The 19,984-nt window shown below is 34.1% G+C and overlaps 1 protein-coding gene across 1 annotated transcript in view; it reads right to left on the bottom strand.

The window, feature by feature from the left end:
* The window catches only part of LOC135843757 (uncharacterized), a 104,762-nt gene extending 86,218 nt beyond the window's left edge, over window positions 1–18,544 (bottom strand). The window contains exons 1-3 of the mRNA XM_065361766.1: window positions 18,031–18,544; window positions 17,623–17,855; window positions 4,007–4,046 (exon numbers count right to left, since the gene is read on the bottom strand). Of these exons, the coding sequence (XP_065217838.1) occupies window positions 4,007–4,046; window positions 17,623–17,648 (66 nt within the window). The 5' untranslated portion in view covers window positions 17,649–17,855; window positions 18,031–18,544. The remainder of the gene's footprint in view (window positions 1–4,006; window positions 4,047–17,622; window positions 17,856–18,030) is intronic.
* Between the last annotated feature and the right edge of the window lie 1,440 nt (window positions 18,545–19,984).

Here is a 19,984-nt window from a genome sequence, read left to right as displayed (position 1 = left end):
ATAGGTATCTACTCGTATCTGCCTGCTATACACCTGTGTATATGCTGTGCTGGATGCTGGATGGCCGTCGTCGTCGCAGTCGTCGCAATAAAACGCGGAAAACTCGAAACTCTTTCGTATATCACGTACGTTTTCGCCTTCTTGCGAATTATAAACTGTTGAGAAAGCCATCTTCTGTAAAATCGATTTAAATATGCGATGTCGTTGCGCTATGTCGATACCGCCACCGCCGCCGCCGTCATCGACAATTTATATATCATTGCTATTGCTATGGCCATGCCTCCCGCTGCATGCCACAGTTGTTTCAGTTATTAACCTCGCTGTGCGGCGCACTAACCGTATACATATTTCCGATTGTCCAGATGTCGCGTTAAGTGCAAAGCCCCCTGGATGTCTGGTAGCAGTTTTTTGGTCAGTCATATTTCTGCAGATGATGCGGATTAATGGCGATTTCAAGATGTAACTATTTTCGTATCTTTGAGTTCATTCAGATCGATGATTTCAACTTACAGAAGAGGTGCCCTAAGTGACATTCGTAGCTTTCAATGATTCTTGGGCCAATGGTTAGAGGGCTCGAATATAGCTAAATTCCAAAATTTTCAACTCCTGAAGTTGATATTTTGATTTTTCGATTTTCACGTGGCATTTTTAAAAATTGAGCAAAAATAATTGACACAGGTCGCATACCCAAACCTCTCATGATATTTAAGCATTTGAATACGTATGATGAGACTAGCCCATGGTGAAATTTTTTGCTGCTGAAGTTGATATTTCAGCTGTCCATGACAAATTTTTGATTTTTCCACTCTCATCTTCAACACAAATATGCCACATACAAACCATCTGGATGTAGAATAAAAGAACTTATAGTTTCATTCAGACTTAATCCACTTAACATACCTCAGATTGAAAGCTATTATAAGCAGTATCAATTTATTTTACCAACTAAAAATAACTAGGTACTTCCTACATGATCTAATAGAAGAGAAGAGGCGATTCTACCCAGAATCCGAATCAGACATACTGCATTGACACACAGATCACTTTTCACTGAAAATCCGTCAGAAAATGTGACACATTTAATGTGAATGTGACAATCCAACACATTGTAGAATCATGTAAAGTATAAATGAGAAAATCATAAACAAAACATTTGGGGTAAATTTTAAATAGGTAGGTACTTACATATAAGTACATGAAGATGAAGAAGAAATGTATGTAAAGTTGTGCATGTTCCTAACTCGTGCAGGGATTTAGATTTGTTATAAAATGAACAAAAAATCCGGTTGTTGGCCAAAATTTCAAAAATTCCTATTTATTCCAAACTTATCAAAAAATCTTAACTTTTTGTAAAAATTGCCAAAAAAGCACTTGTATTTGTACCAAAACCCATGTAGCACAAGCAATGCCAAAGTCAATTGGAAAGACTAGATCTCTAATCCATCACTTGTCGACACAACATTTGTTGACACCAATGTCGATACATGACAAGTGAAAAGTTGATATCAAAATCGACTGTTGTCCCTCTTCATTTTTTGTCTTGACAAGGTCTCGACATTGGTGTCATTTTTTCAAGTGTAAAAGAGGCAAATGTGATTGAAAATGTGCGAAATGTACCCAAAACTCTTTTTTTGATTCAAGTAAAATTATTCTCAAAAACATTTCACCCTAAAAAAAAATTTTGAAAGAAAAAAATTTGACCTGGGTAGGGATCAATCCCAGGTCGCCGTTGTCCTCTTCGCTTTTGTTGCATTCTCTAACCACTAGACCATTGCCCTTGTTGAGTGAAGAGGCCTTCAACGAATATTCAGTCCATTTTATTATGGACTTGGAAAATTTTTCTTATTGTGTTGTTGACTCAGACATCAACAAATGAGTCGGCAACACTTCAAAATTTCTAAAAATATTTTATAGATCTTTTAATCGACATCAACTTCCTCATCAATATTAACCAGATGGTTGATGTCAATTACAAGATCTGCAGAAGTATCTACTTGATGACGACATTTTGTAGATACTTTTGTAGACCCTCCAATCGATATACAAATTCAGGTCGTCTTGCCAATGCCAAAGTTGATGGCAATTATTAGGTTGACAAAAGTAACTAAACAAGATCAAAATTTTGTAGATGCTTTTGTCAATCTTATAGTTGACATCAACTTTGTCGGATCAACAAGACAACCTGAATTTCAATATAGATCATAAGGTCTACAAAGGTATCTACAATATATTGAAATCTTGCACATGACTGTAGATACAAATGTATGTAGACAGTAATGACGATCATCAATCAGCATTTCCATCATAGTTTTTGAAAATAGTGTCAATTTTTAATCAATTATTGCAAACACGGAAGTATTAGCAAGAATAGGAGAGGAGTGGAAAGTCGTAGTTGAAGATATCAAAACTAGAAAGCTAAAGTAGGTATATAGCTCATAAAATACAAGAAAACGGTATTTTCATGCTAGCGGTACAGGGGAAAATCCAAGGAAGAACTACAAGAGGGAGGAAACGATCGGAGCTCTTAACAACAAACTCACCAGCCAACTCTCCCTGCAAGACCCTGAAAGATGGACATATACGCTATCTCCTGTAAAGGAGCGCGACTACAAGGATGACGAGTTAGATTAACCCCTTTGTGGATAATGTTCCGACTTTTTTCAATTAACAATCATGTAAAATCATGTTGATACTTTTGTTGAGGCCACTGACAATCTCATCAGTGCTAAGCGGGACCATATTAAAAAAGTCCCAATATTTTTTCCACAAATAACCAAAAAACTTTGTTAGTATATAGCCAAAATTTTAAAAATTCCTGCTTTTGCCGAAATTGTCCTAAGAAGTCAAAATATAAAAAACTAACTTTTATAAAAATTGCTAAAAAAAACTCCTTGCTCTTTGCCAAAATGTTCAAAAAATGTTGTTGGCAAAAAATCTTGCTTTTGCCAAAATTATCCTAAAAAGTCCTGTTTTTTGCCAAATCATTCTCAAAATTTATTTTTCTCGTAGTTATCAGAAAAAATCCTGTTTTCTCTGTCGAAATCAATAAATAAATTATTGTAAAAGAAACTTCCGTTTTTGGCCAAAATGTTCATAACCTTAACCCCTGCTTTTTGTCTGAATTGTTAGCAAGTGTTACTTTTTTGATGAAATATTGTAGGCAAAGACCTTTTTGTGACAAGTTATCCAAAAAATTCTGTTTTACATCGAAATGGTCAGTAAAATCTTGTTGTTAGCCGAAATAGTCTGAAAGTACAGCTTTTGCAAAAATTGTCAAAAAGTCCTGACATTTTGTCAGAATTGGTCTAAAAAGTGCTGCTTTTTCCATTTTTAAAATCAATCTTCATAATTTTATATTTTTCCCCTCGATTTCCTTTTCTATTCGTTTTTTCTAGTTCTCTTTAAAAATAGAAAAATTCTGACCCGGAAAAATGTGCAATTATTCTTGTAAATAAAATGATAGGTCTACCTATATTTATCACATCTATAGATAAGATACACAACATAAATCTTTTCAGAATATTTAGCATGATTATGTAGATGAAAAGACCTTCAAAAATGCTAAAAAATTGATTTTTCATACAATTTTTGGTCGATAAATTTTTTCTTCTCGCTGTCGAGCCAAATTTGGATTAATTTGGTCAATTTCTTCATTTCCATTGAAAAATATGAATTGTATAATTTATCATTCGGCTATTTTTGGAATCACTTTTTTTCATTCACTTTCATGAGATGTTGACCTGATTTTTCTATAATCGCGTAAATTACCTCTTGATTTTGGGACAATATGTAATCTTGATCTAGAACGAATTTTAGATTTTGGGATTTTTTTCAGTTTTTAAATTTTGGTAAGATTTGTTGAACACGTTTTAGTTTCACATTTTTCGCATTTGGAAATTTTTTTAGCAATATCCTATCAATGTTTACCTACTTAGTTATATCTACACTCATAAACACACGAATACGTAGAATATATTTAGCGTAAAATCACAACTTTCGAGCTTACCTGTATGAGAAATAACCCGACTGAACATGACAGGTTCCACCTGTAACATATGCAAATAAACACCACATTAGAACATTATACCAAATTCCACGCTAAAATAGACGCATCAAAATAAAACGCCCTCATTTCAGGGCCAATACTTCGTATTATTTTACAGATACAGAATCGCGATGCGCGCTCTTTACCAAAAAAAAGTAGCACCGAGCGTAAAAAATCACAATATGCGTTGTTTTTTAATTACTTAATCATGGGAAAATGTCGCTTTGTCCTTTATTATCCATGAAATCATTTATATTTGTCGCAGATTTGTGTAACGAATACGTGTCGTACGAATCTCGGGGGCCGGGCCGAGCTGGGCCATGCCAGGCTGATGTTCCATCAGGTGCGACGTGTACGCAGGCGTACCTTTTTACATTTTCCGAAATATTTCTATTTACACGTTGAATAGAAAATGCGAAATCACGCTCGAAGAACTCTACATAGGACGACATTGCTGCCGGTTTCTGCATCGAAAAACGACTCGTAGGTATTGCCATCAACATACAATCTTGGTTCTTTTCATTGTATTAAATAATCATTCCAACGTGTGCGAGGTGTGATGGTTATTTTGGGCTAAATATGTTAAAATGTGTACTTATTAGTTTAGAATATCGAGATACCTACTTAAGCTAACTCGACGTACATACATGAGAGATGAGAGTATTTAAAGCTAGACATGTGTAGTAAGGTCTCTGTTTCACCTGTTATTTAAATGATCGATGGATAGATCGGTTTACACCACGGAGATGACTCAGCAATCGAGAGTCGAGGACGTGCTGGTAATTGGGCTACACGGGTATTTTATTCCAAATGTGGCAACTTATGAACTTAGCAACATATGTAGGTATAGTATAGGTCACTCATCCACAACATGACCATATTTTCGTACCCTTTATAAGTGAATTAAAAAAGAAAACCAGTAGCACGGTATTGTTACCCATTGAAGTACACGAACGAGGAACGACGATGAAGACGACAGCACAGCAGCAGTCATCATAATGTTGTGGTGACAAAGGGGTGGGCGGGGGCGCTTATCAATAAAAACTGTTATAGTTGTCGCGATTATACAAACACTGGTGTATTTTCGCGGCTCCTCGACGAAGAAAAACGTTAATCTCGACGGTTGTTGTAGTTTTTTTTTCACTGAGCAAATTCACACTTGAATGAATTAAGAACGATCTTGCGCGGCATTACTGATCGAACAGAATATTTTTTTTCTCTCTTAATAATACCAACACTATGGTTCTTTCTTCCTCTCTGTGTAGTATTTCGTAACGCGACAATCATTAAAGTAAACAACTCGACAGATAATCGCGCCATCGGGTTTCATGTCATCGCCAAACTCGCCATAAATCTCGGCATACCTATCGGTACCTACGTAGTCCTTGACTTTGCCAGCATCCTCGAATCTATAATGTACATAGTTCATCTGTCTGTTTCCTATAGTATACACAGCGTAGGTACTTGAAATATCTATGCATTGCTCTCTCGGCCGCCCAAAAGTGGGGAAAATTTGGTACCTAGATGAAAAACCTCGTCATGTGTATTAAATGATATGAAGACTGCCTAATGTGAAATAAAATAGGGCATTTGCGAGTACAGCATGGCCATCAAGGTCTTCCACCAGGCAAATTTGATCGTACTAGATTTGGAATTTTCATTTTTTTTGTGCTTACAGTGATACTTATTGATACAACTTTTACAATAAAAATGTGGAAAGAGCCTTGAAATTTGCCCTCGAATTCCACCTAAAATCATGACTTAGGCTGATGAAAATTTAATTCTGTCAGAAATTCGACATTTCAAACCGATTGTAGGGCAAGTGAGTCACAAATCTTAAATTGCTGGTTGAAAAGCATGTACAAATACCTATTTTTTTTTCACAAGTTGAACATCTCAAATTTTAAAAAAATTCCCAAAATTCTCAAATTTTGGAACAAATTACTCAAAACTTCTTCTACCTTTTGAAGTCGAATCTCCAAATCGATTGCCACTATTTTTGAGCCAATCTGGAGCCTCCAGTAAAAGTTCGACTTTTTTCAGAAAAATTAAGCGTTGTAATCAACTTTACATAGGCAAGTGAAAATTTAATTCTGTCAAAAGTTCGTCAATCGGGATAGGTGAATTAAAAATCTGAGCTTATGGGGTGAAAAAATATATTTCTCACATGCTAAAAATCTCAATTTTTTTTAAAAATTTCAGAATCGTTAATTTTGGCAACAAATTCCTCAAAACTTATTCCTAAATCGATTGCCATCATTTTCGGGCCAATCTGAAATTCCAGCAAAAGTTTACTTTTCTCCAACAACTTCAATTGCTCAAGAAAGCGAGGTAGGTAGGTAATCAAATTCTGCAAGATAAATAAAAGAAAAATGATCAAGCTGCGCTCAGAATCAATTACTTGACACTTGGCAGGAGTCACAAAGGGCTGTCACACCCCTCCCCTTACTCTTACACCCAAAATATATCTGCAGACATTAAATGGGATCATTAAAGGACATCACCCAAATATTGAAAAATGGTTCCTTAATAGAGAATGTGATGAAAGTGCTGAAAAATCTAATACCTATTTGACAAAACTGTACAAGCTGCCTAAAAATGAAAAAAATTGAAAAAAATTTGATACAAAAACTTTGCATTTTCCTTAAAAAATCAATCTAAAACAACACTTGAAAAACGACAGCAAAATCAAGTACATAATTATGTAGTACGAGATGTTACTGTTTTTTTTTCTTTTAAACATTTTTCAAAACTCTTTCCTAACCTTCCAAATTAATGAGCTTGTTAAGCAAGGCAAAATCTTTAGAACACTTTGGCATTGTTTTTCATTTCAAAAAAGGTTTCAGTTAAGCATTGGTAAGTCAATTATCCAGCCACAAGGCATTGATCTGCAATTTCCAGAAGACTGATTTGTTCCTGGAATTCTATCTTTATAATCTACATACATACATGTGAGAAACCATACACATATTAGGATGCTACACGTACAGTAGCTAAGTATATAAACCATCGAATTTAGCAACGCCGCATATTTTCTCTTAAACAAATTTTCCAGCGAACGTGATTGAATAATAATAAAAGAACTGGCGAGATGATCCGTGCGACAGCTCCACATACACTACACTTATGTACAGCTCCCTATCTCTCCATCTTTCTCACTACTTTACACCGCTCGTATTAAAACACTGACCATACAATAGGCTTTTATGATACGTATTTAAACCTTAAAAATAGGTTGTTAACGTGCGTGCATAAATACAATAAGAAATTTGCTCGCGCCGAATTAAAACCTATCTTTATACATGTACAAAATACCTATTCTCGCTTCTGTATTTCGCGCCAAGTCATTAAAGGCGTAAATTGAAAAAAAAAATACACTTGGTAAATTCTTCCGGCCTTTTTCGACGAAAATGATTACCTAGATGGGTATTGGCGATATACCTTTCAACGTGTAAAATGTATAACGCGAGTAAATACGTAAGCTATACTGTGTGTAGGTCTGTAGAAGAGGAATATACTATTAATTCGCTGTGATGGTTCTTTTTCATACAATATTTACCTACATAGTGTGTATAGAAGAGTCGCGAATTGAACCACATTTGTACATTTTTAAATTAAAACCAAATCTATTCTCGACCGCACATAACTGTACTTTGAGCCTGGATGGCACGCGCATCATTCTCGGTTACGTTTCAATTTTCTTTGTACACTTCCGCGCTGACAGTTCGCTATATCCTAGGTATATTGGAATGGAGAAGAGAGAGATACCTATTCGGTGTCGCCGAATCGAATAAGCCGTTTGATCATTGAAACCATCGCGTCGTCGTCGTCGTCCTTGGATAATTCGGTAGTGAACCTATTCTTCCGAGATACGCTAATGACGGTTGGCAAATATCTTTCTGATTTATTTTATGGTTCTAATTTTTTTAGAATGGATAAAAGTTGAATGAGATGACACAGTTTTGAGGTTTTTTTGAAAAAACGTTTTGGAGCATACACAATATGTACAACATGGTATGTGGGTATGTTTTGACTGTTGAAGTAAAACATTGTTTTCATGGTATGTAGGTACATATATTTACGTGGGACTGAGCCTATTCGATTTGATTCAAGAAAGGTATTGATTTTTCATGGGTACCTAAATTTGAATTTTGGATGATTTATTCAAATTAAAAGACATTTTGAATTATGAAGTGAAGCACCAAGTACCTAATTATTTACAAGTTAGGATTCATTAGAAGATTTATCCAAAGTTCATCAACTTTGGAAATGGCTGCCCAAGTCCAAGCACTCAGGGCGCCAGTACAAGACTCATTTACAGGAGTGATAGGATGTCACACAACCTTAAAGGTTGATAAGCTGAAATGAGTCCCACTACAGTATACAGTAGAATTCGCTTAATGTGATTGTGATTGCGTTTGCCCAAACCAAAAATGATAACAAAAAACAATGAAACTGAAAAAATTAAATTTCACATAAAAATTTTAAATTTTTTTACATGACAACACCAATTAAATTTTCAAATTTGGTACAAATACTGAAAAGTGAAAACCAATACTAAAAATTATTTTGAAATTGGTGTTTTGGTATTTTCAATTTTTTTCGGAATTTCTTTCTTTTTAACTTTGACTTTTGCAGTTTGGATTTTTCATTTTTGAAGAAATTAACCTGACATTTGGAGTGTTTTCATACTAAATTGCTGAATCTTGCATTTTAACTAAGAAAAAAATGTCAAAAACTGCCAAAAAGTCTCAATTTTTCAATTAAAATAACTACGCTGAAAAGTTTCATTTTTTTTCCAAAAATTAGCTTATTTAAAAGTGTCGACTTTTTACAAGAAATTCCAAAAAGACTCACTTTTCTTCCAGAAATTGCTTAAAAGTTTCGCTTTTTCAACAAAATTGTCAAAATCTACACCTTCCAGAATTCTACGTACCACATGCTGAAGTCACGCTTGCAGTACTGCTACTGTAGGGTAGGTACAAGTAGAAGGTAAGTAAGGGTAGAGGCACCAAATATGGACCACTTTTTATTGGAGGATTGCCACTTGAAAACTATAGGAGGTAGAAAACGTCCTCAAAGGCTTAAAATGAAGTTGCATCCTTCCACTAACACTGTACAAAACTTCAGGGGTGAAGGTTAACTTTAAGTATGTTTTTTCTAATATGGACCACCTATAAAATTTCAAAATAAACATACTTTCACATTTATTTGTAGAAATGAACAAAAAAAACTTATTCTAAGCAGTTCAGGTTAATTTTGAATATTTTTTTCAAATTGTTGAATGACGAGTGTCAAAATGACAGTTCAAAATTTTGGACGCCTAATATGGACCACCTAAAGAATAATTTCAAAATAAACATATTTTTACGTTTCAAAACATCATATTTATTAGTAGAAATGAGTAAAAAAAAAGTATTTCAAGCATTCCCCTTTTCAGCGGCTGTAAAAAAATGAGTAAAAAATTCAATATCACAGGTGGTCCATATTAGCACACCCCATAAAAAAAAACTTTGCACCAAAAATTTCTGTACATACCCTCATTTTTAGCAAAAACTTATCACTCCAGCAGAAACTACATCCTTTTTTGATATTATAAACATCAATGACATTTAGAAAATTACACCACATATATATTTTAATACATAAAAGTTGAAAAACATACTAAAAAAATTTTCAGTGTCTCAAAACAATTTTTTGTAAATTTCTCAGCGAGTTTTGACTTTACAGTTGTAATTTTTGTCTCATTCGTTTTTTTGATGAAAAATACATCAGAATACATTTTTTCCTGACAGATTGCGCTAATTACCAATGAGAACGGGCGCTGGTCCATATTGCGGACTGGTCCATAATTGGTGCCCTTACCCCTAAGTATTCTCAATATGGGCGAGTACAAGCTGGAGTTCCTCAAGGAAGCGTTTTGGCTCCTTTCCTATATGTGACCCGCTCTGACAAAATCGACCATTTTGACGAAAAAAAGTGTCCAAAATAATGACGTTTAAAATGAGTTTTAAGGGTTGAAGGATCAGATTTTTGAGAAAAAAACATTTTTTGATACACTTCTGACTTGCCAACAAACGAAGATGTACTAACTGCCACATTCACAGATGACACTGCTTTAGTTCCCGCACTTTCTGATCTGACTATTGCTACAGAAGGACTGCAAAGTGCCATTGATGACATTCACTCATAACGTCAGTTACATGCCTGTATTCCAAAATGGGCAAATGATACCAGAAAAACCAAGTGTGAAGTACCTTGGTATGCACCTCTAAGACAGAAAATTTACATGGAGAACTCGAATTGAAAAGAAATGAGATGAAGTCAACCTAAAACTGCGTAATATGTCATGGCTATTGAGTAAGAAAACATCGATTCAGAATAAGCTGTTGATTTATACAACAATCATTAAACCAATTTGGACCTATGGAGCACCCTTCTAGGGAAAAAATTAACATTGAAAAAAAATACAATGCTAGAATAAATGGCTGCATGAAGTCACCTGTGCACCCTGGTATGTTTGCAACGATCAAATCCATTGAGACCTCTAGACACCTAGCATAATAGAAGAAATTTGTACAGGATGCCCAGAAATATCGAGTACCCCTAAGAAAGTTTTTCATTAAAAATGTAGGATGGCAACGTGAAATAGATGCATATGATTGATGGAATGTAATCTCTCCAGTCCAACAACCAATCATGTGCTATCATTATTATCATTCACTGTGACCAACCAAAGTATTTTAGTAGAAAACTTTTTTAGGGGTACTCAATATTTCTGGGCACCCTGTAAATTTGCAATTAAGGTAGGATACCACCAGCAATTACTGGACTACCCAAACATTGAAGCAAGATAGGTAGTGAATGTAAAGCACATGACCTAATAATATAAATTTAAAAATTACTTTATATAGCAATTGCTAGGAAAAGTAATAAACTGTTGATGATGATGATGATGATGGTTTCATTTTTAAAAAGTTAACTCTAGAGGTGGAAAAACTTGATAACTTTTTGAATCAATTCCGATTAATAATTTTCCTCATAAGATCAATTAAAATCAATAATAATTTCACCTCAAAAATCTGGAAACTCAAGAAGAAAAAATGAAAAAAATTTCCAATTTTTTTGAAAAAGCTTCAGTTTAATTTTATTGATTACAAACATAATTTTCCCAGCAACAAAAAAAAAATGAATGATCTTGAAATTATTGTTGTCCAACATTAATTTAAAATATCGTATCTCATATTCCTAAAAATTGAGTTTCCATCTTGAAAAATTGATTAAGTCAACTTTGGAAGGAAGTTCCCTCTGCCCCTTCTCACTCGCAACTTCTCAATGTTTTCAACTCGATTTGTAATTTCTCTCAACTTACTCGTCCGTTTTGAGAATTTTATGATAAAATCTCAATTTTGCAAACCGAGCAAATTTTTTCAACCTCAAGAAAACAAGCTAAGTATCTTCTATCTCCCTTCTCTTTTCAACTTTACGTGTCATATTTTCAAGAATAAGTTAATCCTCGGATAAAAAATACACAATTTAAAAACTTGTACAGAAAAAATACCCAATTCTTTGACTGTTCTCAATCTCCTTCCTTTATCCAGTCGAAAATCTTCTCTCTTTTGGCGAAAATCAAAAATGGTAAATAGATGAATTTAAGATACCTACCTATTGTATGCTCATTTGCTGATCAGCGGATGTCGCTATACTCGCGAACAACCTCTCATCAACTCGACATCATTCAAACAATCAATCTTGTCCTTCAAAATCTATCGCATTTCAAGTTCAATACACCTCACCGCAGTTACAATAAACCAGGAACAAATCTACCTGCGTATAGCCAATGTGACGGCGTATTACACAACATAGGTAGTCAGTCGCGATGAGTTCAAGAACCCATATAACATATCGAATCACAATAATTCACACACTGTAGGACAACTATGTTATCAAAGAAATGACCAAACATCGATAGAGGAGAAGGGAATAAGAGACGAAGAAAACCTTGTACGATATTTTCCCCGAAGATGCGACATCAAATACCCGTTAAAAGTGCTACGAAATTAAACGGTTTCATACTTTTATAATACTCGATGATATTAAGAAGCTAGGTAGATACACTACACGCGGTATCGAGGTTCGGATATAAGCACCGGACCGTAAAATAGTTTCGTAATAATCGAAAATACCTATAGATATTCCGTATTAAGCGGTCGAAGATGAAATCAATTCTATTGGTTAATAATTTTTAAATTTTTATCCATCCGTTTTTAAAAAAACAGTTGAAATGGTTTTGTTCGCAAGTACAATAGGTGTAGGTAGGTAAGTAATATAATGACCCTGGTAAGATAAAAATTATGAAATACCATAGAATAACGAAATGAAGAAATTTTTCAGAGAATAAGGTAGCCTGGTAGCTTCGGGAGTTGCTTGTCGAATTTTTTGGAGAGCAAGGTGGAGCAGGAAGGGAAGGTTGAGTGACTTCAAAAACGGACTTCAAAGATCGAAAGCTCGCTTTCTGATATCAGATACAATTTTTAAAAATTTCATAATTAACTACTCAGAGTCTCCTCATTCTGCTTGATTTTTTTGGAAGGAAGGAAGGAAGGAAGGGAGGGAAGGAGGGGGGTTTGAGTTGAAAATTGTACGTATAAGAAATAAATATGTTTTTCAGAGCACTAAAAATTTCATACACATGAAAATGAATTTCACTAATTTCAAAAAGAAAGTATTAAGTGCCAAATGTAAACATTTCTACAAGATATCACTTCTGCACTGAATTCTCCAGCTTAAGATTTCAATAAAAACAGAACAATTTTTTATCTTATAGATTCCAGTATAGACTGCAAAATTTCAATTGCTATACAAAAGTTCTAATAAAGAAAAAATTCATCATACCTGGTAAATACCGAATACTTTGCACGCACGTGATAAGAATTTTGCGTGAGAAACGGCGCTGAAAAAATATTTTTTATAGCACGTATCGTAACCATCATTAAGTCAAGTCTCTAGGTTGAAAACACGCGGTTCTATGCACTTAACTAGAACGAAACATTCACCTAAATTCATCGTCATCGCGAGTTCTTCTTCTTGTCCACAATATTATGCGGTTTTCAAGAATAACATTGTCGTGTGTGAATGCTCGATTTTTTTCAACTTATTCTCTCGACACCCACCTCTTAGCAGCTTCGAAATACTCGAGAGTACGGTTCATCTTCATCTTATTGCGTACCTACCTATAGTTTTCATTCGAGTCGAGTTTTGCGGTACCTACCTTCCTACCTAGACTTATGTACCGCTATCGAGATTTCAAAGTGTGAAAAAAAAATACGAAACTAAAATGTGTGATATGTATAAACATCTAACTGAGGAATTCTCGAGTCTAGAACTCAACTCTTGTAGATGAAAATTTCAAATTGTGAAATTTATTATTTTTGTAAAAATTATTCGTAATCGAATGGTCAAATCATTCTGAAAAATTGTTTGGATCAAAAACATGATTTTTAGAACTTAACAAACAAGAATTCTTATATGAAAATTGTTCTTAAAAAACACCGGATTAGATGATATTTTCAACTAATTTTTGAAAAAAAAGTAGTGCTGGTTTTAGGAAGGAATTGGAGTAAGAATCTCCTCCTCCCCCCGAGTCCAGTAATTTTTTGAAAAAAATTGTCAATGATAAAAAGTGGTAATTTTTTAACCAATTTCACACTCTTGTTTCACTGGGACAGATCGATTACACACAATATGTATAGCTTGTTCTAAAATTGTAAAAAAAATGAAATTATTTAAATTAATTTATTCGCGTCCTTCATTCACTTGGGCACATATATCACTTCGTTTTTTTATTTTTTTGAGACGAAGGGCCGGATTTTTCTTCATCTTAAACCTACATTATGGGTATACCTATATTCGTGTATACTAGCTATTTACTCGAAATACTACCTTCCAGACAAACTTCAGTCTTTGAAGTTCCTCCTTTTTAAAAGTGAAATAAATAGGTAAGTGAGACAGCTATGTGGTTTCTGCCCCCCCCCCCAACAGAAACCTTTACTTTATCCATCACATCTCCTCACCCAAAAAATGAGATGATAAAATTAATTGATTTGCACCCAATTATCCCCCCCCCCCCCAAGGAAAAAACCTGACACCGGCACTGAAAAGGAGTCAAACTGAGTTCAAGTGCTCAACCCTGCTAGTACTGATCAGTGATCAGTGAAGTCCATTATTTTTTTATATGACGGAAGTATTTCAAAAAATGAAAAAAATAAAATGACTGATGAAAACAAAATTGAAATGCATTCAGGGTGTTACCAAATTACCTACAAGCCGAGTTTCTCAACTTTTTCTCCGCAATTTTCTGATTTTCTTCCTCAATTTTCAATTTCTGACCATTCTCTTATTTCTCCTTTCTTCCTCAAAAAATCGACCACATTTTTTCAGGTTTTGCAAAAATTACTATGAGTACGTACATAAAATTAATATTAAGTACTAAGTAGTCATCTACCCAAAAATATAATTTTGCTTTCTATTCAATTTTCAATTTCGAGCCATTTCTCGGATTTTCATGATTTTTGAGAATATTCTACACGTTTTTTCCATTTTATGACCTCCAATTCAATTTCTCTTTTTTTTGACTTTGTCAATCAGTAGAAATCCTGAAACAATAGGAAATTGAAGGAAGAAAGCACAGACTTAATTCTCCCCTTCTTTCATTTAAAATTGACAAAATTAATTCGACAGCTTAAAAAATCCAATTACAGATAAAATGTTCCTCCTCAAAAACTAATGTTTAAAAAAAAATGTTTTTAAAAAATGAAATACAATCTGAATTCTGTTTTGGGGGGGAAAATTTGAGAGATTCGCGATTTCAAACTAATGGCAAGATTCATTGTGAATGGTATTATAGGTAATAATGTCCAATCTTAACGTCTGGTTTGCAATAGAATTAGGTACATACAACAGGAATTTGCAAAATAATTATCCATTATATTTCATCACACTTGACTTTTTTGAAAAAAGAAAATACCTAAATGAATATTTTCAAAATAGGTAAAGTATGAATTGATGAAGTGAGTATGTGAAATCTTTGAAAATAAATTACATAATAAAAAATAATAGTAATAAATTTTAAAAAATAAATAAAAAAACTGAAACAATTTCATCAGTAAAATAAGAGAGACCATGACTCCAGAAGGTAAATCTTTCTCGCCTTTTTCTGAGAAAATGACCCAAAAATTGGATTGCATTTTAAACTGTTTCTGAAGAGTGAAATATATTTTTTTCAACATTTTACAAAAATAACCAAAATTTTGAAGAGTTTGAAATTTGTAATTTGTTGTATTGTTGTACTTGTATGTAGATGGCCACAATGGGAATTTACACGGTTGATTTTTTGCATAAAAATGTATATATATGAATTTTAAAATGGTCAAATTTCAATAGCTTTATGTTACTAAACCTTACTGCCCATGTGAAAATTACGTGTGTGTACTTCAATTTCACTCTCATTTCATAGAGTTTTTGAAAAATTGTCCCTTTTAGAAAAAATTACTCATCAAGAAATAGGTAGGTAGTCACTAACATATCGATTACGAATTCAAGTCTAACATTTTTGGGCTTAAAATTGATCGATTTGAAGGTGTGTAACAGAATTTCAAAATGAAAAAGCAGGATTTTATTTTAGTTGAATTTTTAGCAGAAATTTTTCAATCACTTCAGAATTTCTTTCTTTGAGAGAAGAGGGGAAGGAGTCAACATTTTACGCATCAATTTATCGCTTTTTCAATGTTTTCGAATATTCCTTTTTTTAGGAATTGACAATACTTTTACCATTACAGTTTTTCGTTTTAAAAATTTTTCAACTTCTTTCAAGCGTTTTTATTGACCTTTTTCTAAATTATTAGTTTTCAATGCGTTTGTTCTTTTAAAAAATCGAATCGATTCTTTGAAGATTACTCATTTTTGAAAAAGGGAAGAGATAGCATTTTTGAAAAAGTTGTTTCAGTTCAGAATATCAAAACAACGTGTTTATTCGAGGGGGGGCAATTTTGTTTTTTGTAAGTTATTAGGAGAAAGGAATGTGAATTTCCAAGAAATGAAACATAATTTCCTATTTTGAAAAGTTGAAAAATTTTTAAGTTGAGTTGTAAGGCAAATCTGAGATTTTACCATCATTTTTTTCAAAATTCTACATACAACGGGAGGATAACGAATTGAAATATTTAAAGTTCAATTGGAAAAATTGAAAAAAAACAGGAGTTTTTAATTTTAAAAAAAAACTTTACAAAAAAACGACATCAGAACTCGAAAAAAGTAGGATGGGAATAGCAGGATTACAGGAATGTTGGACAGTTGGACACTCAGAATTTTCATGATTTTTTTTTTTGTTTCTAATTTCTTTCTGCTTTAAAAATTATTTTGATAGACAAATAAATTTATAGGTAGATACAGCTGAATACCAAACATAATGATTTTTAAAGCACGCGCCTTTTTTAAAATTTATTTATTTATTTTTTACTTCATTCCACTTATGTAGGTACTTAATTCAAGTTGAATAAAATTTTTTAGTTTTCTTTTAATACTTACTTTATTTATTTTGACTTCTTCTTTTCAAATGAACTTAATCATGCAATCTAAACCATCATTCTCTCCTCGTTTCATTTCATTTTGTAAATTTTTCTCACAAAATAATTCAATACCTGGTCCAATTTTAGATTTTAATTAGTTATAAAAATTTATTAAAAGCTTTAAATTCACATTCCCACACTCCGGAAAGTAAATGAATCACTGCACGCAAATTTTAAATAGAGTACCATAATCACGATGCATTCGAGGTGATTAAAATTATTCACTTCAATTAATTCAGTGTCTAGTTTAACTAGAACGCGTTTCAAACGCATATCCAAGTACGTTTACACTTTAAACACAACCTAACCCAAAAATACCAAAATTTATAAACCACTAAATTTCATTCAATCATTTAATCCTACAATATTATTGCATTTTCCTAATTCTAGTGGTAAAAAGCATATCTATCTACCCTACAAAACGTGTAAATTTCATTCTCACACACGTCGTGCAAGCACATGTTAGGTATACTACGAACCATATCCCTATGAAAACATAACGATACACGAGATGGTAATAAAATTGCATACTCATTCGCCGCAAATACGATATTTGTACCGCTAATAAACAGAGAGCAACGAGAACGCTGAAGAAATTCTAACTGGTTTTTCGTCGCGTTTGCAAAACCTCGACGAAGCGTTTCGTAAAGATTTTCCAAACGGTTACAATTTCATTGATGTGATTTTTCATTCAGTAGGTTTGATTCATTTTTCAAACGATTAATATTTTGATTTCGAAAAAAATAGTTTTTCTTGTTCGTATGTACAACTCTTATAAAATGGCTCTATTACATCACTGGGATCGAAAATTGGGTCATGTTATGCCTTATTGTAAAATACATATTTTTCGTTAAAAATCAACTCTTATTGAACAAAATAAGAAAGATATTTTCGACGAACTTGCATCAAAAAATTAATTAAAATATATAAAAATATTCTATATCAACTCACCTTAATTTACTAATTGTTAGATGCATTTTGATCTTATTTAAACGTAAAAATCCGGTGACAAGAACCAAAAAAAAACAACAAAAAAAATCGAACACAATTACACTCGAACTCAAGTCTTAATCAAAGTTCAGCGACCGAGGCGATCATACGATTCATTCGTATTCGAAACTAGGTATACGATTTTACTTCTCAAAGATGACGAAAAAACACCCGAGAGACGAGTTCACTAAAATCTAAAAAGGAAAACAAAAAAAAAACGAAAAATATAATCACTATCGATCGTTTACGAAAAAAATACCCGTACAAGAGACTATATCGCTTCGGATGACCTAGATCGATCCAAACTTGGAATAGATCACCGGTACCTATGGTATAAGCGATCAGCAAAAAGATGACCAAAATATTCACCTTATACGAGTACTCTTCGTATACGATAAATCGTGCATCACCACTGGAAAAATGAAAATTAAAAAAAACAACGTAACGACCGAAAAAGCGCAACTCGAAACAGCGAAAAATTAAACAAAATCCAAATCGATAGGTACACTTTGTAGGTATAACGCCGCAACACCGATTTTCCCGACAGACTAGGTACACAAAGCGATAACTGCACGTTTTTCCTTAGCGATATAAAACCGTTTGTTGGGCCGCAGCAGCAGAATGGAGAGATGGTGAAAAATCGTAAAAGAAATGTGCACGATGGCTGCGAGAAGTATACGAAGACTGCAGTGTGCAGGCTGCTGGTAAAATGCTGGGTTTGCACGCACACACAGGCAGATACAGGTAGCTGGGTAGAGGAGATAGACGGTAGCTACACGTTAGGCCAAATCTGCCAACATTTTCGTACCATAAAGCCGTAAATAAGTAAGGTAAATTGAAGAGCCGGCCTTACCACCCGCACACCTCTACTTCTCCTACTACTCGCGTATACTTTGCCAAAGTGAGAAGAAGTGAGAAGAAAAAAACCTCACCACTACGACCGTCTGCTTCTAGGTAGCTGCCGACTCACACATACAAGAAGCTTGGCTGCTGGTAGATGAGCGAAAAAGTAGGAAAAGACGACGACGACAAGAAGATGCTAAAACCATGACCATGACGATTACGTCAACAATAGAATAGCTACTCGACGCTGGTCGTTCTTTTGTTTAGCGCGCGCGAATAAACCGACTACGACTACGCGTTACTCTTCGCCAATCGTATAATTCGGCTGGTAATCGAAAGCCAATCAGATAGTCGGGAAAAAGGTTTCCCGCGCTCCTGCAAATCTTTCTCTCACTCTACGACGTGGCGCGGCAACATCTTTCTCCGCATCGATGGCCAAGGAGAGCATCTCTCCGCGTCTTGGCCGCCGCCTCCGCCTCCGCCACCTCCTTCTTCATATCATCGATGATGCTACTAGTGTACAGGCACAACATCTTTCACTCTATCACCTCTTTCTCTCTTTCTCTCTTTACTAGCACGTTGCTACTCTACGTAATCATTCATCGTGGTACAAGATTACTGCACAACAGATAGGTAGAGGTACCTGAACGACACAACTGCGAATTGTCATCGACATCCCACCAAAAATACACCGGCATAAATAGATCCTGATTCTGAACGACTATGCAACTCGCAGCATCTCTCTCTCTCACTCTCTTCCTATACTCACACAGAATATCTCTTCATTTCTTCTCTTCATCTCCTTTATCGCCACTTCGGCTAAATTCCTTCTTTTCCCCCTTTCTTTTTTCCTACCTATACCTACCTAAAGGTCTTTCTCCTCTGCTGCACTGGTGATGAGTTTGCTCGTCGTATGTATGTGTTTGTCATACGCGAGTACGTGAAATTTACTTATTACTTAAATGGGAAAATAAATAACTTCCGAGCATACTATCGCGTTTACCTGACCAATCTAACCATCATTTGTCGCTTATACTGCAGTAAATGCACGTAGCTAACATTTTTCTCGTAAAGCGCCTTCTTTTTCTTCTATTTTTTTCTTCTTCTTCTTCTTCTTCGATGAGGTATTATTAATATTTTTCTTATTTTATTTTCTTTCTTTCGCCATTTCTTTTCATTTTCTTTGTCATATATTGGTAATTTTACACACTACACGCGAATAATTTTCATTTCGCAGTGATACATTGTTGATGTAATTTTGCGACTTATAGGTATGGGTTATTATCGAATGTCGTACCGCTATGTGTTCGGAAAACGGTATCGGTGAAGATTTGTTCATAAGAGTAGAGCCTAGAGGAGAGAGGAGGGAAGACTTTTTCAAAGGACAAGATAAGAATACGTTTTGTCAAGTTTTTCTTTTTTAATTAAACCGGACTTGAAAATATTTTTCGCAGTAGATTCCGTTTGATGACACCTTTTT

This window comes from Planococcus citri, chromosome 4 (assembly GCF_950023065.1).
Source record: "Planococcus citri chromosome 4, ihPlaCitr1.1, whole genome shotgun sequence".
Lineage (NCBI taxonomy): Eukaryota > Metazoa > Arthropoda > Insecta > Hemiptera > Pseudococcidae > Planococcus > Planococcus citri.
Note: the sequence above shows the minus strand (reverse complement) of the source record. Positions and strands in the feature narration are given on the sequence as shown.